The sequence below is a fragment of the Sapajus apella genome, unplaced genomic scaffold, assembly GCF_009761245.1.
Source record: "Sapajus apella isolate SASKATOON/1434 unplaced genomic scaffold, GSC_monkey_1.0 scaffold78, whole genome shotgun sequence".
Taxonomy (NCBI): Eukaryota; Metazoa; Chordata; class Mammalia; order Primates; family Cebidae; genus Sapajus; species Sapajus apella.
Window position 1 is genome coordinate 9947273 of NW_022437018.1, and position 25601 is coordinate 9972873.

General features: G+C 41.6%; 1 protein-coding gene and 1 pseudogene across 12 annotated transcripts in view; one reads left to right on the top strand and one right to left on the bottom strand.

The window, feature by feature from the left end:
* MYPN (myopalladin) overlaps positions 1-25601 on the top strand; it is a 129165-nt gene that overhangs the window by 48769 nt on the left and 54795 nt on the right. For all 11 annotated transcript variants that reach the window (XM_032252613.1, XM_032252609.1, XM_032252606.1 and 8 more), the window contains 4 exons: positions 11775-11950; positions 14583-14634; positions 18156-18270; positions 20284-20355. In XM_032252613.1, coding sequence (XP_032108504.1) covers positions 11775-11950; positions 14583-14634; positions 18156-18270; positions 20284-20355 — 415 coding nt within the window. The remainder of the gene's footprint in view (positions 1-11774; positions 11951-14582; positions 14635-18155; positions 18271-20283; positions 20356-25601) is intronic.
* LOC116533042 lies at positions 9721-11546 on the bottom strand (annotated as a pseudogene). The gene is made up of 2 exons (XR_004261055.1): positions 11530-11546; positions 9721-10016 (listed from the first exon to the last, which is right to left on the bottom strand). The product of XR_004261055.1 is annotated as a 40S ribosomal protein S29 pseudogene (transcript).

Here is a 25601-nt window from a genome sequence, read left to right on the forward strand (position 1 = left end):
TTTTTTTTTTTTTTTTTTTTTTTTGAGATGGAGTATCCACCGGGTGTGGTGGCTCACGCCTGTAATCCTAGCACTTTGGGAGGCTGAGGTGGGTGGATTACTTGGGGTCAGGAGTTCAAGACCAGCCTGACCATCATGGTGAAACCCCATCTTTGAAAAAAAAAAAAAAAAAAAAAAAGAGATGGAGTCTCTTGCTCTGTGCCCAGGCTGGTCTTGAACTCCTGACCTCAGACGATCCACTGACCTCAGGCAATCCACTCACCTCAGCCTCCCAAAGAGCTGGGATTATAGGTGTGAGCCACTGTGCCCGGCCTATAGACCTGAAATTTTAACAAATTTCTCAAAGGTAGAAAACGTATAGATGGAAGAGAGTCAAGTTTTGTGGGCCGTGAAGTGTACATAGTTTGGGAAGTCCCCTTTAAGATAAAGAATGCAAAATTGTGAATATGCAGTTAGGTACAGGGCTTTGGAAGGGAGCCATGCAGGTGAGGAACCCTGAAGCTTCATTGGTTTCTTGGTAAATCTTCTTCTAAGCAGATAAAACCTGATTCACGAGAGAACCCAAAGGCCAAATTATATCCCAGAGAGGACTGTTGTAGAATAGGGGACTCTCTGGACATGCTCCAGGCTCAGGGGCAAAAGATATGATAGCGAGAGAGGGCCCAGGGTCGTCAGGGTGATTAATCTGGGAACTACATTCAGAGCAGCTGTGTAGGTGAGTGCTTCCCGCTTCCCCTGCTTGGGCTGAGCCATAAGCACTGCCTGTTTACACAGAAGCCAGAGCAGCGAACATGCTGGACAAGCAGGCAGTGTCCCAGATAGCCAGGAGGACTGAGGACTACTGGTACACAGTACATGCCTACCTGAAATACAGTCTGCTCCTCCCCAGAAATACAATCAGAAATTACAGAAATGTAATCAGAGCCAACCTCCACAAAAAAGTAAGATTTTCAAAAAGCTAAGGAAGTTAACACCATGAAAGGCTCTAAATTGAACAAATAGAAGAACTTACTCTGAAAGAAAGAGTTAACATAGCAAACAGAAGAAGGGAAGAAATCATTCTTCAAAATATATAACATGCAAAAATTCAAGTACGTTGAATTAACAATAACAACAAAACTAAAAAATTCAAGATGCTCAATAACAATTCATTCAGTACTCCCTACTAGTCTCACTACTATCAAGGACTATTCCAGATACTTGGGATTTATCAGTAAATAAAGCAAAGTTTCCTGCCATATTACATTCTAGATGAGGTGAAGGAGAACAGATAAATAATACATTTAATAAATAAGTAGGCCAGGCGTGGTGGCTCACAGCTATAATCTCAGCACTTTGGTAGGCCAAGGTGGACGGATCATGAGGTCAGGAGTTTGAGACCAGTCTGGCTAACACGGTGAAACCCTGTCCCTAAAAAATTAGCCAGGCGTGATGGCACCCGCCTGTAATCCCAGCTACTCAGGAGACTGAGGCAGGAGAATCGCTTGAACTCGGGAGGCAGAGGATGTAGTGAGCCGAGATCGCACCACTGCTCTCCAGCCTGGGTGACAGGGCGAGACTCCATCCAAAAATAAATAAATAAACAAACAAATAAATAATTAAAATATATAGTAATTTAGTAATAAGTACTATGAGACAAAGAAAGAGAAGGATTTCTAGAAGACAATACAAATTTTCTAGTCAACCCTCCTCAAAGTAACTTAGTGTTTAAAAAAAACTATTTTAGGAACTGTTTTTATCTTTTCATATTTATTCACCTCTCTTTTGTTATATCTAAAATAAGGATATGTGGTAAGGGTGGTATTGATGTCTTGGTATTAGCCACTACCTATTTATGTTTTCCTTAAGTTACCAATAAGTTTCTGTCTGGAAGAACTCAATAATTTTTTATTTTATTTTATTTATTTTGAGACAGAGTCTCACTTATTTACCCAGGCTGAAGTGCAGTGGCATGATCTTGGCTCACTGCAACCTTTGTCTCCCAGGTTCAAGCAATTCTCGTGCCTCAGCCTCCTGCATAGATGGGATTACAGGCAAGCGCTACCATGCCAGGCTGACTTTTTTACTTTTAGTAGAGATAGGGATTTCACCATGTTGACCAGACTGGTCTTGAACTCCTGACCTCAAGTGATCCGCCTGCCTCAGCCTTTCAAAGTGCTGGGATTACAGGCATGAGCCTCTGTCACCGGCCATAACTCAATAAATTTTTTTTTTTTTTTTGGAGACGGAGTTTTGCTCTTGTTACCCAGGCTGGAGTGCAATGGCGTGATCTCTGCTCACCGCAACCTCCGCCTCCTGGGTTCGGGCAATTCTCCTGCCTCAGCCTCCTGAGTAGCTGGGATTACAGGCATGCGCCACCATGCCCAGCTAATTTTTGTATTTTTAGTAGAGATGGGGTTTCACCATGTTGACCAGGATGGTCTCGATCTCTTGACCTTGTGATCCACCCGCCTCGGCCTCCCAAAGTGCTGGGATTACAGGCGTGAGCCACCGCGCCCGGCTAACTCAATAAGTTTTAATAACACTTAAAACATAGACATATTCTCCCACTTATACTCACACCCTCCCATGAGTGGAACATAGTCACTGGACATGAAGACTTAAGGTTACCAACTCAGTAGCGGTCAAACGGGACATACAAATTGTGTCACAAAATTCAACATAACTTTGAGTCCCATTAAACAACATCTATTATTATCTTATTGCCCAATATGCTCCAGTTGCACTCTGTACATGAAGAAGGATTACTGTGATGCTTGGAAAGAGCTGGAAATGTACTATTTTTTGGCTGTGCTTTAGGCCCCACATTCTTCACTTAAGAGATCAAACATTGGCTGAGCGCAGTGGCTCAGGCCTGTAATTCCAGCACTTTGGGAGGCCCAGGCAGGCGGATCACAAGGTCAGGAGCTTGAGACCAGCCTGACCAACGTGGTAAAACCCTGTCTCTACTGAAAATACAAAAATTAGCCAGGCGTGTTGGCCTGCCGCCTGTAATCCCAGCTACTCAGGAGGCTGAGGCAGGAGAATCACTTGAACCCAGGAGGTGGAGGTTGCAGTGAGCCGAGATCATGCCACTGCACTCCAGCCTGGGTGACAGAGCAATAATCCGTCTAAAAAAAAAAAAAAATACGATTAAGCATTGTTAAACAAAGCTGGGTAAAGACAATTAAAGGAAAGTCCTTCTCTAGTGCCCAAACCTTCTTGAAGAAATGAAAATAAAAAAACATGAGGCTATAATGACCCTAATTGAGTTCATTCAGTTAACATTCATACAACAAATATTTTTGAGCAGCTAAAATGTACCATACACTGTGTTAGGTGCCAGTGTCCTTGTGTTTATTGTCCAGTAAGGAAGAGACGCATTAAAACAAATCAACCTACAAACAAATATATAATTATAAAATATATAAAGGTTTGGGAAAGGAAAAGAACAGGGTGTTACGAGACGGAATAATAGAAGTTGGGATAGGGACTTTGGAAGGGCTGGGACGTGGTTAAAGAAAGACTCTGAGTAATCATTCTTTTAACGAGCGTTATTACTGGTGAGTCAGAATACACATTCAAATTATGTTTAGGAGTTGTTAATGTGCTAAAATAATGAGTCATAATATTTATCCAAGCCACATTTTAGAAGAAATAGTAACCTCACAGCAGAATGGTGATACACAGCCAAAAGTCCAGTTAAATCTGAAAAATACTCCTCTTCGGGGTCTTTCTTCCCCCTTCCCAGGCTTGCTAGCTAGCCAAATGAGCAGATCTGGCAAGCCGTCCTTGTGCATGAAAGGTGGGTCCTTTTCTTTAACCATCTGAGCCTGCCCTATTTACCCTGATCATTGACTCATTTCTGTTGAGCCATGAATCATGCCTGCCACCCACTGCCATTCTGTAAGTGTCATGAGGATTTGGCGTTCTAAAAACATGCCGCCAGTCAGGGCATTCTATGAAAGCATTCCCTAACATGGATGGAGGTTTGAGAGTATGGATTCCCCCTGCCCCTTGAAAGTCTTCAGCATTGCTAGGCAAATTTAACACCTTTTCAGAAGCCAGCCTGATCTCTGTCTAATTTCTAAGTGGGTCATGCTGTTAAAGTTAGAGTGATGGTTACTGATTGTTTTTTTAGGCCTGCTGGGGGCATCCTGGCCATCTGAGTAAGGACAAAAACACTCTGGCAGAGAGTTTGGGCATTTGAATCATTCCACTTATCTCCTTCTAGCTAAACAATTGCTCATAAATGTTTCCACTCTCATTTTGGTAAGGATGAGAAATGTTCTCTAAAGAATTTAGATAATCCTATAATGTTTGTATAGGGGAAGGTATTAGTTTTGAAATAGCTATTGGTATTTATTTTTATCAAATTAATAGAGTTACATTGTTTTAGAAGCCAAATGTTATTAAAGAACAGACCCTTTTCAAATCTTTTTTGCAATGTTCTGTTTATTTACCTCTAGCTTCTAAATAACATGCCAGTGGCTCAAACTTTTTGTTCTCAGGATCCACTTACAATCTTAAAAATCACTTAGGCTCAAAAGGGGTTTTATGTGAGTTGTAATATTTTGTGTATTTATCATATCAGAATTTAAAACTGAGAAATGTTTGAAATATTTGTTTATTTACTTATTTTTTCCTCTTGAGAAGGAGTCTCGCTCTGTCACCCAGGCTGGAGTGCAGTGGTGCGATCTCGGCTCACTGCAGCCTCTGCTCCAGGGTTCCAGTGATTCTCCTGCCTCAGCCTATCTAGTAGCTGGGACTATAGGCATGCACCACACTTGGCGAATTTTTGTGTTTTTAGTAGTGACAAAGTTTCACCATGTTGGCCAGCCTGGTCTTGAACTCCTGATCTCGGGTGATCCACCCTCCTTAGCCTCCCAAATTGCTAGAATTACAGGCGTGAGCCACTGCACTCAGCTGTTTATTCATTTTTAAATAGTAATAACAAACATGTTAACAAAAAAATTTTATTTAAAAAAACTGCATTTTCCAAAACAAACAAAAAACCATTTAATGAGAAGAGTAGCATTGATTTTCATTGTTTGCATATCTCTTTAATATCTGGCTTAATGGAAGACAGCTGGATCCTCACATTGGCTTCTGCATTCAGTCTGTTGTATTATGTTGTTTGGGTTGAAGTAAATTTTAAAAATCCAACCGTAGCAGGGCACAGTGGCTCATGCCTGTAATCCCAGCACTTTGGGAGGCCAAGTCAGGCAGATTGCCTGAGGTCAGGAGTTCGAGACCAGACTGACCAACATGGAGAAACCCTGTCTCTACTAAAGATATAAAAATTAGCCAGACATGGTGGCCTACGCCTGTAATCCCAGCTACTAGGGAGGCTGAGATAGGAGAATCACTTGAATCCAGGAGGTGGAGGTTTCGGTGAGCCAAAATCGCGCCATTGCACTCCAGCCTGGGCAACAAGAGCGAAACTCTGTCTCAAAAAAAAAAAAGAAAAAATTCCAACCTTACACTGTTATGTAGTCAGAAACAGGAGGGGTATTTTAATTGTCTTTTCAGGAGATCATGGCTATTTTTATTTAATATCATATTAAAATTAACTAGCAGTTGTTTCTGAAAGATTTGTTGCAATGTGAAATCTGAAACCACACCAATAAACTTTTGTACTCTGCTGTACTGAAACCTACTGTCTTGAACTTTGAATGGATAATATCACACATAGGTCATCAGGAAAATGAGTAATGCAGATCTTCAAAAAGGTGATACATTTTGTTATATAATATTTTAAAATTACGTTTGTTAATATCATTACTGATTTCATAAAAAATTCTTTAAGTATTGGAATACCATAAAGTTACTGTGGAGGATACAAGTTTTCCAAACTTCTAATTTTCCCTTGAAACCTCGAATTTTTTCATTGGCAACAAATGCTGTCAGGTTTTTTTTTTACTTGAAACCTCAGGTTTACTTCCTTCATTTTTGAGAAAATGTCTGCTGAATACCCAGTTTGAATAACCATAATTTGTCTATCATTTGTTCTTTCAACTTAAAATATTGTTTCATGTGTTAAGCAGCTAATTCCACCCTTAATGCAAACATCATGCAAGTGTTCTTCCATATGCAACAGAAATGCTTTATGCTATGAATACTTCTCATTTTACCACCCAAATACTAAGAACATGTGGACTCAAGGTAGAGATTAATAAAAGTAATGATTTTTACTGCTTCATCAAGAACAGTTTTTGGTGAAATGGAATTTTTCTTTTTCTTTTCTTTTTTTTTTTTTTTTTTTGAGACAGAGTCTCGCTCACGTCGCACAGGCTGGACTTCAGTGGCACCATCTCAGCTCTCTGCAACCTCCGCCTCCTGGGTTCAAGTAATGCTCTTTTGAGTAGCTGGGATTGCAGACGTGTGCCACCATGCCCAGCTAATTTTTATATTTTTAGTAGAGCTGGGGTTTCGCCATGTTGGCCAGGCTGGTCTCAAACTCCTGACCTCAGGTGATCCACCCGCCTTGGCCTCCCAAAGTGCTAGGATTACAGACGTGAGCCACTGTGCCTGGCCCCTTTTTCTTTTTCTTTTTTTTTTTTTTAAACTGCCAAGTGTGGTGGTAAATGCAGTAACCACTTATCAGTTTTACAACAGTGCTTTAATTTGTGTTGCTAAAGCGCCAGCAATAGACCCACTGTGGCTTTTGCACCATTAGTGTAAATGTCAACACAATGAAAAGGCAAATAATAGCTTAGTATTATATAAAAACAGTTCTGTCTTCTGAAAGTGAACTACAGTTTCAGAACCACTGTGGTATGCCTCTACTGCTGTTGCTTGGTTTGCTGATGTTAGCTATTTCTGCTGACTTCCTATTCTGCAAGATGAAGTTTAGCACCTCTAACCTAAACTAGCATTCCCCTTGCTCCTTTCTCTATCTCTTCATTATGATCATCACACTGTGGTTTAAAAAAAATGTTTACCTTTCTGTTACTACCTAAGTATTGTCCACTACCAAGGCTAGTAGGGTAAAGTGAATGTTTCTTTGCTTATACAGCTCTTTATTTTGACCTTAAAGTTGATTACACTATTGCTTCTATTACATGTGTAGTTCTCTGTTTCTATTGCAAATTTGTCTTAATTCTCCAACAGATTTGTGTAATTTCTCCTAAATATTCTCTTCCACGCAGTCTCAGGTGATCCATCAGGTCCATCTGTTTTTCCCTAGAGAAATCCCTTTGGAAGCCCTTCTTCCTCCTGCTCCAATATGGGGCAGCTGCTGCCTCAGCCTGCAACCCAGCCTTCATCCTGGGACGTTTGCTAACTGCTCAGAAGAGGAGAGATGACCTAGTGGGGAGATCTAAAAGCCCATTTTCCAAACTTGTAACCAACCTCCCTGTTTTAAGCTCTATCTCTCTTCCCCCATTCAGCACACTTGTGCCTCCAAATCCCAAAACTTTCTGGGGTTCTGCTGCACAAATTGGCTTCTTCTTTCACTAATACCCCCAAGTGGGCGCTGGGTTTCCACATTTCTCAAATCTCCTGGCTCCTCAACCTGCTTTCCATCTTCCAAAAGTTTTGAAGTCTCAGGTCTGCTATTGTCTCCCCTTCCATTCTTTTTGTCCTTATGGTTTTGTACCTTTAAAAAATTCTTTTATTCTCATTTTAGGGGCATTTCAGGAAGGGAGTACAGATAACGTATGTGCTCCATATGTCATGTTTAATTGGATGTCCAGTGTTTGGATTTGGAACTGCACATGCTCTGAGGATTTGTTCATACAAGTTCCTTGTGGTCTTGGTAGATTTATGCTTTGAGAGATTTATGAACCCATTTCAGCAGCTCTATGTACTGCTGCTGCCACAACGAAATCAAAGGTTGCTGTAGAACTTGATGAAGCAAATTGCAAATACTTGGAAAATGTTAACTATGAATTTCTTCCATCAGTCAGTCTTTCAACAAATCCATCAAACACTTATTTTCTGAGTACTACATGTGCTGGGGCACTGCTGTAGGTGCTGGGATTGTAGCGGTGAATAAGACCAATACGGTCCTCTCATGGACTTTGCAGTCTAGTGAGGGGGGCAAGCCACAACAAAATAGGCAAGTATGTAAGACAATTTCAGATAGTAATAAATGCTATGAAGATAACAAAAGAGGATAATGTGCTAGATGACTGAGGATAAGAGGGCTATATTGGGAAGAGGGTCAGAAAAGGCCTCTCTGAGAAGGCAACATTTGAGCTGAGATCTGACTGATGAGAAGGACCTATCTTTGTAAAGATCTGGGGGAGAAGGGTATCAGGAAGCACCAAAATTCCAAGGTGGGGAAAAGCTTATGTGTTCACAGAATCAAAAGACCAAGGTGGTTGGAACATAGTACAGAGAAGAGTGATGGAAGATGGGGTCCAGAAACGAGAGTTGGAAAGGCAACTTTGGATGTTGTCCCAAATAGAGGTGATAATTGAAACTATAGGATGAGAGAAATTGGCCAAAGAAGACTTTGCAGCACTGTGGATGCTGCAAGAGCATCCAATACACTGTCCTTACCTTCAGAGAATTTACAACCAAGGAAAACTGGTGAGGCAAGGCACATTTTCAAAATAGAAAATAATAAAAGAGTGTACAATCAAGTATTTGCCAGGCATAGTACAGGTTTTTTTTTAGATGAAGTTAGAAAACATAACAATCATTCGGAATTGATGACAAAATATAGCTTTGTGGAGGAGGTCATATCTGAGCCAAGTTTTGATGCATCTGAAAGGCAGAAAAAGAGAATCTCAAAGAAAAAACGCGGACAGAGACCTGAATGTGGGGGCGACCATGACATATTTACGGAATAATAAATAGCTTGACTGTTGGGAAGTAGTTGAACAGGTGAGTGTTCTTCAGTGTGCTTTAGAATCTTGTGGTGAGCCACAGGTGCGATGGCTCATTCCTGTAATCCCAGCGCTCTGGGAGGCCAAGGCAGGTGAATTGCTTGAGCCCAGGAGCTCCAGACCAGTCTGGGCAATATAGCAAAACCCCATATCTACTAAAAATATGAAGATTAGCTGATGTGGTGCCACGTGCCTGTAGTCCTACCTAGCTGCTTGAAAGGCTGAGGTGGGAGGATCACTGGAGCCCAGGGAGGTTGAGGCTGCATTGAGCCAGGATCATGCCATTGCACTCCAGGGCAACAGAGTGAGATCCTTCCACAAAAAAAAAAAAAAAAAAAAAGCTTTATAAATGGTGGGAGGGAGACAGGGATTACAGCACTGGATGGTTAGAACTAAATTACAATAAAGATTAGCAACTGCCAGGGCTACTTAACTTTTGACAGTAGTTATCGTACCTCCCACTTAACTACTTTTTATTATGTTGATTAATCATTATTATTTCAAAAAATGAAAAAATGTAAAAGGGCGCACTGAGCCATCTGTCCTTATTCCTCGTTTCCCTTCACCCCAATAGCCGCTTGTGATTTGCATTTTATTCTTTCCAGTTTTCTTTCTGAAATGCAAACAATATGAACATATCTTACTTCTTTCCCGCTGTTATCTGTTTCCCAGGACTGCCATAACAAATCACCACAAATTGGATGGCTGAAGCAGAAATCTATTCTCTCACAGCTCTAGAGAGTAGAAGGCTAAAATCAAAGTGTTGCCGGGGCCCCGTTCCACCTGAGACTCAGGCTGGAAGTCTTCCTTGTCTGTTCCTCTCTTCTGGTGGTGGCTGTCACTCCAGTCTCTACCTCTGTCCCCATATGGTGTCTCCCCGGTGTGTCTCTGTCTTCACAAGGCGTTTTTTTTTTTTTTTTTTTGGTTTTTAAAAACGTTTATTTTATGTACAAAGAACTATCATGGTTTTTCATGGTAGATGTCTTGGATAATCCTTTGAAGATCGTTTAGTCCAACTTAATGAAACCTATATCCTTCGCGTACTGACGGAAACACTGGCGGCACATATTGAGACCATATTTCCGGATCAAACCGTGCCGGTTTGAACAGACTCGACAAGAGCGAGAACCCTGGCCGAATTTTCGCGGGTGGCTCCAGTACAGCTGCTTGTGACCCACATGGCGTTTTCTTCTTCTTATCCTTTCCAGTCATATTGGATTCAGGCCTACCATAATGACCTCATCTTAACTTGATTACAACTGCAAAGACTATTTCCACGCAAGGTCATATTCACAAGTATGGGTGGGACATAATGTAACCCGTAAACTCCATTTTTTTACACAAGGCTAGCACCCTATATGCACTATTTTTCACCTCACTGTTAAAGTTCAATTATATACCTTGGGATTCTTTCCAAATCAGTACATAGTGATCGTTCTCATCTTCTTTTTAGAGCAGCATAGTGCTTTGTTGTGTGGCTACATCAATCCCCTGAGGATGAACACCTGGATGGTTTCCAGTGTTTTGCTGTTTGAATGAGTGGCCCATACATTTGTCATTTTGTATGTATACAAATGGATCTCTATGATAGATTCCCACAAGTGGGATTGTTGGGTCCAAGGATATGTGCATCTGTAATTCTGGCAGTATTGGTAGACTTCTTTCATAGGGTTTATATCATTCACACTAGCAATGCATGAGAGTGGTCAAACATGTAGACTTTTGCCAATCTTTTATGTGAAGAATGGAATTTCCATTTAATGTTCACATCCATTTATCTTATTATGCATCTCTACATTTTAAACATTATTTTGTGTAGCATTTTTGGTAAACTTTTGGCCAGAAAACTAGGCCATAATAAAAATTTCTTTTTTTTTTTTTTTTTTTTTTTTGAGACGGAGTTTCACTCATGTTACCCAGGCTGGAGTGCAATGGCGCGATCTCGGCTCACCACAACCTCCGCCTCCTGGGTTCAGGCAATTCTCCTGCCTCAGCCTCCTGAGTCGCTGGGATTACAGGCACGCGCCACCATGCCCAGCTAATGTTTTGTATTTTTAGTAGAGACGGGGTTTCACCATGTTGACCAGGATGGTCTCGATCTCTTGACCTCGTGATCCACCCGCCTCGGCCTCCCAAAGTGCTGGGATTACAGGCTTGAGCCACCGCGCCCGGCCCCATAATAAAAATTTCTAATTTCAAGGATATGGAATTAAAAGAAAATATCATAATCTATACAAACATGTTTAACTTGGGTTATTTGCCAGAGTTGGGCCACTCCTGGGAGAATATGACTCATTCTCCTTACTCTGCTAACTCAAGTAACAGAACAAATTAATTTTCATTTAGTTAGATGAGATGCAACTTAATAGAAAGAAATGAGTGTCTTCCGATTCACAAACCTGTGTTACCTCTTAAATTCTCTCTACATAAGTGAGCATAGCATGTAATGCAAACAATAGGGATCTGAAATCATTTTAGGAGAAGCCACGTTCCACAACAAAGACCCTGATCTTTGTGCTTGGCTGTTCCTGCTTTCTCACCAGTTCTCTCAGTTGTACCATTCTTTTTTTCTTTTCTTTTTCTTTCTTTCTTTTTTTTTTTTTAAAGATGGGGTTTCACCATGTTGGTCAGGCTGGTCTTGAACTCCCGACCTCAGGTGATCCGCCCGCCTTGGCATCCGAAGTGCTTGGATTACAGGCGTGAGCCACCACACCTGGCCAGTTGTACCATTCTTAATTGGAGCTACTTTCAAATTTCCTGAATGCGGTGTCAATGTGGTTTGAATACTGCCAACTCTTCTCACTGTTACAAATAATGTTATAATGATGGGTTGCTTTTTGTTGTTGTTCTGACTTTAAATGAAGCTCACCAGTTTTCTTCGGAGAGAATATCTGGAGCTGTCTATGTTATTGTCTCTCATTTTTGTCATATCCAATGACCATATTCCCTTCCCTGCAGGTGGTACTGTGAAGGCAAGGAGCTCGAAAATTCCCCAGACATTCACATCGTCCAGGCAGGAAATCTGCACTCACTGACCATTGCAGAAGCCTTTGAAGAGGACACAGGACGCTATTCCTGCTTTGCGTCTAACATCTATGGGACAGATTCGACTTCTGCTGAGATTTATATAGAAGGTAAAACAAAATGCTCTTGGGGTGTGACACTTACTAGTAAGATATTTAGTTATAAGATATAAATATGTAGAGGGCCTCCTCTACCACCCACTCTTCTAGGCAATGAGGATACATCAGTGAACCAAGTAGACAAAAATGCTTAGGCTCATTTACTGCTGATTTACATTACAGCTAGTGCTCGACTTACGACCACGATTGGGACTGGCAGACCCGTCATAACATGATTTGGTCGTAAGTTGAGTAGGCTATATGTACAGTTGAAATGGTGCACGCGGACATGGTAGTGCTGCCGGAAGCTGGTCCGCACTGTCGTACATCCAGCTGGGCAACGTTTACGCTGCCAGAGGAGGAGCAGTCGTGGCTAGCAATTGTGGTCGTAAAGTCGAATGGTCGTAAGTTGCATAGATCGTAAGTCGATCAATACCTGTAGATGATAGGAGAGACAGAAAATAAACAAGATAAACAAATAAAATATAGGCTGGGCCTGGTGGCTCATGCCTGTAATTTCAACACTTTGGGAGGCTGAGGCAAGTGGATCACGAGGTCAGGAGAGCAAGACCATCCTGGCTAACACAGTAAAACCCCGTCTCCACTAAAAATACAAAAAATTAGCCAGGCGTGGTAGCACATGCCGGTATTCCCAGCTACTCAGGAGGCTGAAGCAGGAGAATCGCTTGAACTCAGGAGGCAGAGGTTGCAGTGAGCCGAGATGGCGCCACTGCACTCAAGCCTGGGTGACAGAGCAAGACTCCATCTCAAAAAAGAAAAAATAATGTGTGTGTGTGTGTGTGTGTGTGTGTGTGTGTGTGTGTGTGTGTGTGTGAGACAGGTATATATAAACACTGGAAGAAAGAAAAAGCAAGAAAAAGTGGAGATAGGAATTACATACATGTGAGTGTGGGGGGCAGAGCGGTGGGGAATGAGCCACAAGGTTATTTGAGAGAAACTCTAGGCAGAAAAATCTGCAAGTGCAGTGGCCCTGAGGGTGGCAGTGTGCATGTCTTCAGGTACAGAGATGAGCCAATGTGGCTAGGGTGGAGTGAGCAAGAAAGTAACAGAAGATGAGGTCGGAAGGTAAGATGGGGTGGAGGTGGAAGAAGGGAGGTAAGCAGATCACAAAAGTCCATGTAGGTCATTGCAGGGACTTTGGTTTGGACCCTGAGGTAGAAAAGAAGTTCTGGAGCATCTGAGCAAAGATATGACATAATCTTAGTTTTTTTTTTGGTGTTGTTGTTTTGTTTTTTTTCTTTTGAGACGGAGTCTCACTCTGTTGCCCCTGCTGGAGTGCAGTGGTGTGATCTCGGCTCATTGCGATCTCTGCCTCCTGGGTTCAGATGATTCTTACGCCTGCGCCTCCCACGTAGTTGGGATTACAGGCATGCACCACCATGCCCAGCTAATTTTTGTATCTTTAGTAGAGATGGGGTTTCACCATGTTGGCCAGGCTGGTCTTGAACTCCTGACCTCAAGTGATCCACCTGCCTTGGTCTCCCAAAATGCTGGGATTATAGGTGTGAGCCACTGCGCCTGGATGATCTGACTTAACAGTCACTCTGGCTGCTGGTTGAGAATATACTGCAGGAGTCAGAGGTAGATGCATGTATACCATTTGGGAACACTGGAAAGACATTTACATTGGCGTGAAGTTTATATGATTAATTTGATGGGAAAAACAATCAACTTATGCTCTTTTGTATCTACCTAAGTTTGTGTTCCTATTTTCTCTTATCCGCTGGATTTTGTCTGCAAATCATTCTTTAGCACTTTTTTCACCAATAGTACTTTATGTATGCCTTGGTTTTAGCATTTAAATGTATTATCATGGTAGAGATGCCCATTTATCAACTAGACTGTGGCCAGGACTTCTTTATATCTCCAATATTTACTTGTACTTACCTAGTACCAAGTACATAGTGAGTATGTGATAAACATCTATTGAACAAATACATGAATAGGAATGTGTTGTATGTGTATGTGTTTCCATCCTCAAATTTTTGGAGCCTAATAAATACCTCCAGATTTAGCTGTGCTATATCTTCCTGGAATGCACTATTTTGAGAAGTAAATCCAGGATCAAAGCTCTGCTAACAGTGCTGAGATTGGATTGCTGGGTTCTTTTTTTCCTTGTGGCAACAAGACTTTAAACACCCCCTCTCCCAAGATGAAATATGACTTGTTAATATTAGGACTGGACGGAAGAGCATCCACCTACACCTACAATGTTTGGAATCCAATGTAATCCCTTCTTGTATTCAATCTGTGTAGGCCAAGAGCAAGAGGACTATGGACACCAGAGCATGCCTACAAATACTGCTCTGTTAGGCCAAAGGCATCAGCAGGTGTTTTACATACACGAACACTTAGAAGTTGGGTCAGTTCATTTGAACACTAGAGCTAACTAGACATGTGACCTTGAGCAATTCCTTCAACTTCTTAGGGTCTGTTTCCTCATTTGTCAAGTTACTGTTAGTGTAGGGAATCACTGAGTTCATTTCTAAGATTCTGTAGGTATTCAGATATTTAGGAATCAAGTAAACAAATTATTATCTGAAAAATCTTATGTCTTATTTAGGAACCAATTTAAGAAATCATACTCTTAACAATCTTGTGTCTTGTTTTTATTTTTTTCCAGGGGTTTCTTCTTCTGACTCAGAAGGGGACCCTAACAAGGAAGAGATGCATCGGTAATTCTGTTTTTCTATCTTACAGCTTTAGCATCCTCAGATTAATTAATAGCTCAGAGAAAGCTATTAATGGTTGCTAGAACTTAAGGAGGGTAGCTCCAGGGTTTGACCGCAAAAATAAATAAATAAACAAATTAAGTGGATTTGAAGAAGACCCTACTTTTGCTTAAGTCTGGCCTAGCAGATTAATTTGAATCTTTCTAATTTACTCCCTACAGAGAATCAGCTCCTTAAGGGCAGAAATCCTTTGGGTATGCCTACCTTGAAATGATAATTTGCTTCTAGCTTTTGTGCAGATATGAACATTCATAGCCAGAGTAAATGACTCCTCCTTTACCCTCTTCCTTTATCATTCTCGTGGCCTTGAGTCAACTCCTCCTTCTTTCCTGCCTTTTATACCAATCACCTCCTCAGAGGGCTTCCTGTCTGCTTCCACCTTTTTCTCTCCTTTACGGTGTCCAAACTACAACCAATTATTCTCTAAAAGAGATCAAGATTCTGATCCTATTGTTTTCCTGACTCAGAAAAAGATAATTATCTATGAGAAAACAAAAATCAAACACGAAACAAACAGCAACGTTTTAAAACGATCTTAACATGGCATACACACAAAGCCTTAGTCAGCAGAGCATCAGCTAGGTTTTCCTGTTCCCTCCTCCCTTCCCCACCTCAGGCTGTCTACATTGCTGACATCTCACCCAAATCATGTACACTTCCTCCTCACTCCTTCGTCTAAGCTATTCACTTTGCTAGGATTGCCCTATCTCCTTCTCTGTCTAGCAAACTCTTATTTAATCTACAAAACCCAGTCTAAATGTTCTTTCTCTTTGAGCTCTGTAATAAACTTCTCCCCTATTGCACACTCATCACTCCTTCCTTGAGGCTCCTGTAATGTGTTACAAACCTAATGGGTATGAATTTTGGTCTACAAACTTAAATAAGCAAGAAATACCCCATTTATTTATTTGCTCCAAATCCACCTGTAGTTGTTTGGATTTAGTCTCTGCTGTGTATCATAGAGACTCAAATTAACTGTGACTTAAATGAAACAGATATTTATTTCTCATTTACGTAAAAATCTGGATTTGGCAGGTAAGATGGCTCCACATTCCACTAGGTTCCTGTCTGCTTCCTGCTTTCTGCTTTATCTCACGCTAAGGTGTTGCCCTCATCTTCTTAGGCTAAAATAGAAAGGCCTGTCAGCCTTTTAAGGTCATCTCTCTTAAAATGCACATAGCACTATCCCTCATGTCCCATAACCAGGAAGTACTCATGTGGCCACGCTTCGCTGCAGTGAAGGTTGGGATATGTAGTCTTTATTTGGAGTAACCATGTAAAGAAATCAGGGATTCTATTATTGTAGAAGAAGAAGACAGATGCTTTAGACACACGGATTGGCTTTGCATCAGCACATCATTCTGCCTGAGACCAGATGTTGCCCGGCTGGGGAAAACATCCAGTCTAGTGTTGAGTGTCCCTTTCCCCCTCCACAGTCTTAAAATGAGCCAGAGAAAGAGAGAGAGAGAGAGTAGTTTTGAAGCAAGCACCATTCTAAACATATTACATGAATTATCTCATTTAATCCTCACAAAACCCTATGAGATAAGAATTTTATTATTATTTATTTTGAGACAGATTCTTACTCTGTTGCCCCAGGCTACAGTGCCATGGTGTGATCTCAACTCACTGTAACCTCCGCTGCCTGGGTTCAAAGGATTCTCCCACCTCAGCCTCCCAAGTAGCTGGAATCACAGGTGTGCACCACCACGCCTGGCTAAGTTTTTTGTATTTTTAGTAGAGATGGGGTTTCGCCATATTGGCCAGGCTAGTTTCGAACTCTTGGACTCAAGTGATCCACAAGTGACCTCCCAGAGTTCTGGGATTATAGGTGTGAGCCACTGCACCGGCCTAGGAATTATTATTTCCCCATTCTAGAGATGAGGAAGCTGAGGCAAAGAGACATAATATCTAGGCCAGAGGAAAGCCCTCTGTCAGCAGTCATCTATCCATGGGTTACAGGTAAGAGGCCCATGCCCCAGATCCCCAGTTCCCTCCAAGTCCAGAGGCTGTTGCTTTCTGACATGTGTAATTACTGATATCTTTAGCAAGACGGGGAGACCTTTACCGAGAGGGATGGGCTTCCCCTCTGGACATAGGTTCTCCCTGGCATCAGATTCTCTGGCAAGATCCACAGACCTCCATCTCTTCCACACCAAAACTAAAATAATCTGCAGCATTGCCCCTCTGCAGTGTGAATGCCCCTCTGCAGCATTCTCAAGAATACTTGCTGGCTCTCTTGCCCTTCAAATACTCCCTTTAATTTAATTTGTGTAAACTTGAAGAGCTTGTTGACTTCATACTATTTCTGCTTTCTGCCATGCCAAATTCTGAGAGGTTAAGTTTATGTACATATTTTGGAGTTGCTCCAAAACTGCTCTCTCTCTACGGCTCATTGTAAAACTGTGGACGGGGAAAATGACACTGAATACCAGACTGGATGTTTTCCCCAGCCAGGCAGCACCCAGTCTCAAGCAGAATGATGTGCTGATGTCAAGCCAATCGGAAGCATTGTGTGTGTCCAAAGCATCTGTTTTCTTCTTCTGCAATAATAGAATCCCTGATTTATTTACATGGTTACTGCAAATAAAGGCTACTATACAACCTTCACTGCAGCAAGGTGTAGCCACATGAGAACTTTCTAGTTATGGGACATGAGGGATAGTGCTATGTGCATTTTAAGAGAGATGACCCTAAAAGGCTGACAGGCCTTTCTATTTTAGCCTAAGAAGATGAGGGCAACACCTTAGTGTGAGATAAAGCAGAAAGCAGGAAGCAGACAGGAACCTAGTGGAATATGGAACCATCTTGCCCACCAAATCCAGATTTTTATGTAAATGAGAAATAAATATCTGTTTCATTTAAATCATAGTTAATTCAGGTCTCTCTGATACACAACAGAGGCTAAATCCCAATAACTACAAGTAGATTTAGCTCAAATAAATAAATGGGATATTTCTTGCTTATTTAAGTTTGTAGATCAAACTTAAACAATCAAATATATATATGTGTATATATATACATGTATGTATGTATATATATGAGACCCTGGTATTGGATCAGAGGTAAAGATTTACAAAGCCTGTCCTGTTACTTGAAATGGGAGGGGGAGGGAAAATACTGAGGGTAACAATAAAACAAACCTCAAAAAATTTACCTTCTGCACATGCTTCTGTCACTGCATTTGTGTTGGATCTCAATTAATTGTTAATATGTTTGACTCCCTGGTTACACTGAGAACAACTACCCAAGGACAGGAATGGTGTCTTATCATTTTCATGTTTGCATGACCTAACAAAGTGTGTAGCAAAAATGCCTTCGGTAAACGTTTGTAAAATATCATCAAACCAAGATTTTTATTACACCCACCTGTAAGCAGTGATGGCACTATTAGTTTTGCTGAAATAATTTTTCACAAAGAGTGACGGGTCTGTTTTATAATCTATATTTTAATAATTTCTCAGAAGCCAGAAGCCAAATGAGGCGTCATCTCCTCCCACTACCTCTGCAGCCATTCCTCCAGCAGTACCCCAAGCCCAGCATTTGGCGGCCCAACCTGGGCTGGCAACCATCCAGCAGGTACTAAGTGAAACACAAGTGCCATGGGCTGTGACAGGCACGGTGACCATGACCGTTTTGCATGGCATGATCGTGTTCTTCTCAGGTGCAACTCCATCATCGAGATAATCATCTTATATTTCTGAGGTTTGAGAGCAGTGGTTCCTATTGCTTTGGGAACATATTCTTCGCCTTCATAAGCAAATTTCTGAGGAAAAGAAATGCTTTACAAATTAGTCCCTGGCTTTCCAGCTTTATAAAGGATGCTAATTACATATTCATTGAGCTGCCAGCTCTCAGACTGGCCTAGAACAAACTCTCTGTATCGTAAAACCTGATTAGTCTCATGGAGCTGCAGAGAATTCCACTTTCTAAGATGAAGCAAGAGTGTAGTTATTTATTAGGAAAAGCAAAGGCTCTCATCCTTCAAGTTAATAATAATGATACATGCTTATTGTAAAAACACTTTAAAAGTACAGAAATATGTCAGGCGTGGTGGATCACGCCTGTGATCTCAGCACTTTGGGAGGCCAAGGTGGGAGGATTGCTTTAGTCTGGGAGTTTGAGACCAGTCTGGGCAACATAACGAGACCCCATCTCTACAAAAAAGAAAAAAAAAATTAACCACGCATGGTGGCATGCACCTATGGCCCCAGCTACTCGGGAGGCTGAGATGGGAGGATTACTTGAGCCTGAGAGGTTGAGGCCACAGTGACTTGTGATAGCATAACTGCACTCCAGCCTGGGCAACAGAGTAAGACCCTCTCCTCCCACCCTCCCCCCCGTAAAATGTGTTACGTAAAAAGTTTAGTCAAGGTTCTACTCCAGTGCCTTCACTCCTCAGAGGTACTTCATGTTAGTAGTTTCTAGTGGGTAGTTCCAGGCATTTTCTATGCATATATAAGAATACATATGGACGGGCGCAGTGGCTCATGCCTGTAATCCTAGCACTTTGGGAGGCCGAGGTGGGCAGATCACCTGAGGTCAGGAGTTTAAGACCACCCTGGCCATCACGGTGAAACCCCATCTTAAAAATAAAAATTAAAAAAATTTTAAAAAGGAATACATATATGTGGCCGAATGCAGTGGCTCACGCTTGTAATCCCAGCACTTTGGGAGGCCAAAGCAGGCAGATCACCTGAAGTCTGAAGTTCGAGACCAGCCTAACCAACATGGAGAAACCCTGTCTCTAATAAAAATACTAAATTAGCTGGGCATGGTGGCGCATGCCTGTAATCCCAACTACTTGGGAGGCTGAGGCAGGAGAATCACTGGAACCTGGGAGGCAGGTTGTGGTGAGTGAGATGCACCATGGCACTCCAGCCTGGGCAACAAGAGCGAAACTCTGTCTCAAAAAAAAAGAATACATATATGTATGCATAGACTTTAAAACATATGAAGTCATACTATCTAAATATACTTATAACATGTTATTGGTTTATTTCTTTTCCATATATATATTTTTTTATTTTTGAAAAAAGTGTTTGTAGAGATGAGGTCTCACTGTGTTGCCCAGGCTGGTCTTGAACTCCTGGCCTTAAGCAATCCTCCCACCTCAGCCTCCCAAAGTGCTAGAATTACAGCTGTGAGCCACCATACCCAGCCTAACATATTTCTTTATTGATGATCAATATATTTAAATATATTTATCTACAACCTCCTTTTAAAAATTATCCAACCCATTTAGTAGTACAGAGGGGTCAAGTTTTAGTTCTAATCCACTGGTTTTCAAACTGTGATCTGTGTAGCCCCAGGGTTCTATGGAGCCTCTTCGGGGGTTTAGGGTTAATGACACAGATCTATATGTGAAAGGGTGGCGTAGGGATAGGCAGCATATATTTTATGGCCACCATGACCTAGAGAGAAATAGAGTCAATTCAGTCTAAAATTTGAAGTCTGTGATTCATAAACTTAGAAAACATCAGTTTTTGGTTTGGGATGAATTTCATATACCAAATTCTCTAGTTTGTTATATCTCACTATCCATCTAATAATCTTAGTAACAATGAATCTACTCTTGGTTCCTTCTACCAGTGCCAGAGCCCTACCAATTACTTGCAAGGATTGGATGGAAAACCTATCATTGCAGCTCCTGTGTTTACAAAGGTAATAAAAATATTACTTCTTCCTGTCATGGCTTTACAGATACCACAGCATCCAAAGTTACAGGATCCAAGATTTATTCATTTTTATCTCAGGATTTGGTCTTATATATGTACACTATAGGATTTGGGGTTGTTTTGATACTTACTACAGTATCACAAGTCCTAGATTTCCAATAACAGTTTTAGTAATGAGAGAAATGTCTTTTCCTCTTACCACCCTGATCTCTGTGGCCATCCTACAACTGTTAAACATACAATCTGCCTTATGTGGCAAGTGATAACTTTCTAGCCACATATTACTGCAAAGATTTCTCTGAATTTTCAGAAAAATTCAGTTGCAGTTACCTGGCTTAGGTGCTCAAGAAGATGGAGTTAAATGCCCTGAGAAGGTTTAACAGAAAGCCTCCTCCCTCTAGGATAAAGAGCTTTCTTAGGCCAGGCATGCAGGCTCACACCTGTAATCCCAGCACTTTGGGAGGCAAGGGTGGGTGGATCACTTGAGGTCAGGAGTTCAAGACCAGCCTGACCAACATGGAGAAACCCTCCTCTCTACTAAAAATACAAAATTAGCTGGGGGTGGTGGTGCATGCCTCTAATCCCAGCTACTCCGGAGGCTGAGGCAGGAGAATTGCTTGAACCCGGGAGACGGAAGTTGCAGTGAGCCCAGATCATGCCATTGCATTCCAGCCTGGGCAACAAAAGTAAAAAACCAAACCTCCAACAAAAAAAAAAAAAAAAAAAAAAAAAAAAGCTTTCTTTTTCTATTCCATAGTATCAACTATTGGGATGGCATCAAATTCTAAATCTCATAGTCTTTGTACTTAGAACTAGAAAATTTAGTAAAGCACATTCATTTTCAGATGAAAAACCAAGGGAGGGCCAGAGAGATGAAGCCATGTAGCCAATATCGCAGATCTAGTTAGTGGCAGAATCAGGACCACAAACAAGTTCTCCCAATGCTTGGACTAAGACTGTGTACACATGTTGCCCAAGCCAGTAAGTGTGAAGGTGAAAAAATTGAGTCACATTGGATTTTATGGTATTATGAAGACCAAATAGACCGAATCTATGGCTGGATTTACAGTTTACTGTTTGTTTGAACACCAAACTTAGGCCCAGATAAATTTTATCCTCTCTGAAATATGCCTTGTTTTAGAGCAGTGGTTTTCAATCATGGTTAATTTTGCCCTCCAGAGACATTGGCAATGTCTGGAGACTCTTGTTGTCACAACTAGGGGGTTATGTGCCTGGCATCCAGGGATGGTGTTAAATACCCTACAATGCATAGGATGGCAGCCCTCCACAACAAAAATAGTGTAGCTCAAAATATCAACAGTGTTGAAGCTGAGAAATCCTAGTTTGAGCAAATGGGCTTTTTTTTCCAGTGAGTACTGATCCCTAGAGGAAGAGCTAAATCCACAACTTCTACAGAAGCATCCATTTCATGGGAGTTCTGCTGTATCAGATAGTTCAACACGGTTTTCCAAAATCCAGAGTGGAGTCTAGAGCAAACAAGCTATGTTTACCAATATCCATATTAGTTAGGCAAACATTTTTTTTTTTTTTTTTTTTTTTTTGACAGCGTTTTGCTCTTGTTGACCAGGCTAGAAAATGCAGTGGCGCAATCCTGGCTCACTGCAACCTCTGCCTCTCAGGTTCAAGCGATTCTCCTGCCTCAGCCTCCCAAGTAGCTGGGATTGCAAGCATGTGCTATCACACTTGGCCAATTTTTGTATTTTTAATAGAGATGGGGTTTCTCCATATTGGTCAGGCTGGTCTCGAGCTCCTGACCTCAGGTGATCCGCCTGCCTCAGCCTCCCAAAGTGTTGTGATTACAGGCCTGACCCACCACGCTCAGCTACATTTAATTTTCGTGAGCTAATTAGAGCCTCAGATTGAGCTGCCTTTGTGTGGTGACTCTGATTAGCTCCTTCTATTAATAATTAGATGTTCTGATTGGCAGATACATATACTTTTGATAAATAAAAATAGTAAAATGAATTAATCATTATTGTATTTTGTTTGTTAGATAAAATCTCTAAAAGCAGCAGTAGCTTCATAGTGGGAAAATGGTCCTTAGTACACAGACCCAAACGCTGACGAGGCTTTGTCAGCCTTGTCAGGATATGCACTTTTGCCTCCATAAATGGCATAAGGATTGTTCAGGCATCGGGCACTAGGATAGGCAGTGGCTCAGATTCCAGAAGGACTTATCAGCAGTGGTGTGCTTGCGTTAGTTTCCGTCAGTCAGGGCAGGATTGAGGTCATAGTCACTGCCAGTGTCATTAGCGAATTTCTGAGTCAGAGCCACCAGTGATGGATGGTATCATGTGGCCATGAGCCATGATAACAGATTATTTGCATATGTTTGTTTGGCTTACTCCTGCTCTATTTACTTGTTTAGGGACTTCTGGCATTCCAGTCCCTATGACTCACTTTCTATACTGCCCAGCAAAGCATTTCTTTGCCAATCATGGCAAGAAGCCAGTTATTTTTTAAAGCAACACTTAGAGAGCAGAGTTTGATTCAACTCCCTCCTCCCGCTTGGTGACAGCGAAGTACTTATCTTCTTTTAAAAAAGGTTAAAATGAAAAGGAGAGTTGCCCAGGAAAACTGGTAGAATTTGAGAGGGGACTATGGGATTCCAAAACCAGTTCACCACTCTACTCATAGGTGATACGTATGTTTTTAAATGCTCCTTAACTGCAGATAGAGATAGATGGTCCTCCATCCTCTACGCAGTATCAAAAATACTTTCGCTCTGTTTATGTGGGGAAAATGGCACTCACACTTCTTGAGTGTGAAGGGAGGTCGATGATCAAATTAGAATCTTACTCCCATCCCTGCTCCCACCCCAACAGCAGCTGCTCTGGCAGGCCTTCAAGGCTGCAGCAGCCCTGGCCCCAGCTGCTTCAGCAGTAATTTGAAGAGTGCAAGGGGGCAGGGGAAGTGAGAATTTGAAGAAGAGTGCTTCATTATATAACAGCAAAGGCAGGAAACCCTGAAATAACTGGGCCCATAGCCGGATCCAGATTTCTGGAGTTCATGGGGCCCTCTCCCCAGTCAATCAATTCCGGAAACTTTTCTGACTTAATGACTGCATGGGACACCTGTGACAATCAAGGGGCAAAAGAGCTTTCAATCAAACAGTGCTTTATCTGTAAAAACCACTTTGATCCAACTCCAGCCTAAAGCACTGTGCTGCACTTGCAGCATCTCCCAAGGTGCAAAATTATCAGCTGGTTAAAAACAAATAAAATGGCAAATTGAACCTTGTAGCTGACGTCTTTTAACCAATAAGGCAGATGCTCTTTCTAAAAAATGTCCCAGCATTATGTTTGTGGTTATAGATCGACCTAGCAGGAACTATAGCCTTCCAATTCACATTTATGGCAGCGGGCATGGTGCTTGGCACAAAGCAGGCACAGTTTATTCTGTGGCAAATAACTTCCATTTCAGTCCAGGCGTGGTAGCTTACGCCTGTAATCCCAGCACTTTGGGAGGCTGAGGCAGGAAGAGCACTTGAGGCCAAGAGTTCAAGATCAACCTGGCCAAGATGGTGAAATCCCCTCTGTAACTAAAAATACAAAAATTAGCTGGGTGTAGTGGCACATGCTTATGGTCCCAGCTACTTAAGAGGCAGAGGCAGGAGAATCACTTGAATCCAGGAGATGGAGGTTGCAGTGACCCAAGATCACACCACTGCACTCCAGCCTGGGTGACAAAGCAAGACTCCATCTCAAAACAAATCGAAACAAAAAAACTTTCCATTTCAATTAAGAAGAAATTGTTATTTTTATTATTTTGTGACTTCAGAGTGTATTTAGGAGGAATAGAGAAAAAAAAAATGTCAAATGGCCATGGAAGCATGTCTTGCTTCCCAAGTCTCTATGTTGTCAAGTCACCCTACAAAGAATGTCCTTCCAGATGACCAGGTTAGTGATGACACATAAAATAGATTTGTACTTTGAATACTGCGTACCTGAGGAGGTTGTAGATCTTTGGTTATAGTGACTTTTGTCTAGAGTCATAATTCCTAGAAAAGACTAACTTAGTATTTGCTAGTTGCACACTGGTCTGTCTCATTTGTTGTCAGTGAAGCTGAAATGAATATGATCAAGTCTGTATACCCCATGCCATTAGTAACAAACAGCCTAAGACCTACTGCCGTGAAGAACGTGACATCAGCTACACTATGTTCTAATAGTGTAATCAGTTTGGACCCTGATCTGTGGCAATATGAGCCAGGTCTTTCTCATGAAACTTTATAGAAAAGCAGCTTTCAGCAATGACAACCACTATCATCCTTAGATCTATGACTCTTAACGGTTTTTCTAAGTGGTTTGTGAGATGATGCTTGGCATCTCCTTTACTCAGTATTGATGATGTGTCACCCTGGAATGCGCTTCCATCACAGACATTAGGAGGCCCATTCCGTACACTGTAGTATCTCACATAACTAGGCTGGGCTCTTGAATAGAACACAAGGCTTGGCGTTCAATGTCAAGTGAATAACAACCAACTGATGGTCTAAATTGTGAGCAAGACATTTTCTCATTCTTCTGTGAATGTGCTGTTTTATTTACTCAGCCCCTTTTGCCCCACCACCATTTTTGGTATATCGTTTGGCTTTCTAATTTGCCTCAAAAAGGAATGAAAACTTCATTATGTATAAGCTCCAGGAAGGTGTCTAAGTGCCATTAAAATTTTCAGCGGGCCCCAAAACTGCCATTTGTGCATACAATTTGCTCAGAGGTCAGGGTAGAGGACACGCAAGTTTTCCCGGAGCACCCAGAATTCACTGATGCTTCCTGCTTTCTGTTCTTGTCAGTAGGTGTTGTTTTGGGAAGACAAGGAATAACTAGAGTTTCAGTGATATAGCTCTTTATTAATTCAGAAACCACTCGTTGCTAATTCCATCCTGCATTACTTCAGCAAACAAATTTGGGGCCTCAGAAAGAACAAAACACTAGCATTGAACTACAGCGTCCCCTGGCTGTCACAATATCAATGTGTAACACACTTGTGAAAGTCTCTTAGCTAACGCCATGTGGTTTTCCCCACCCCTATATTCTCTCCTTAGACAGATGCTGTAAGTGTGACAGGACCAAGCACAGAATATCATAAGTTGTTCAGACAAGAACTGTAAAAAATAATGAAATATTTGTAACAGTGAATGACAAAAGAAAAAAAAAAAACGATTGGCTTTCCCCTTCTCTGAAGCAAGAGCCAGTATTTCCTAAATGC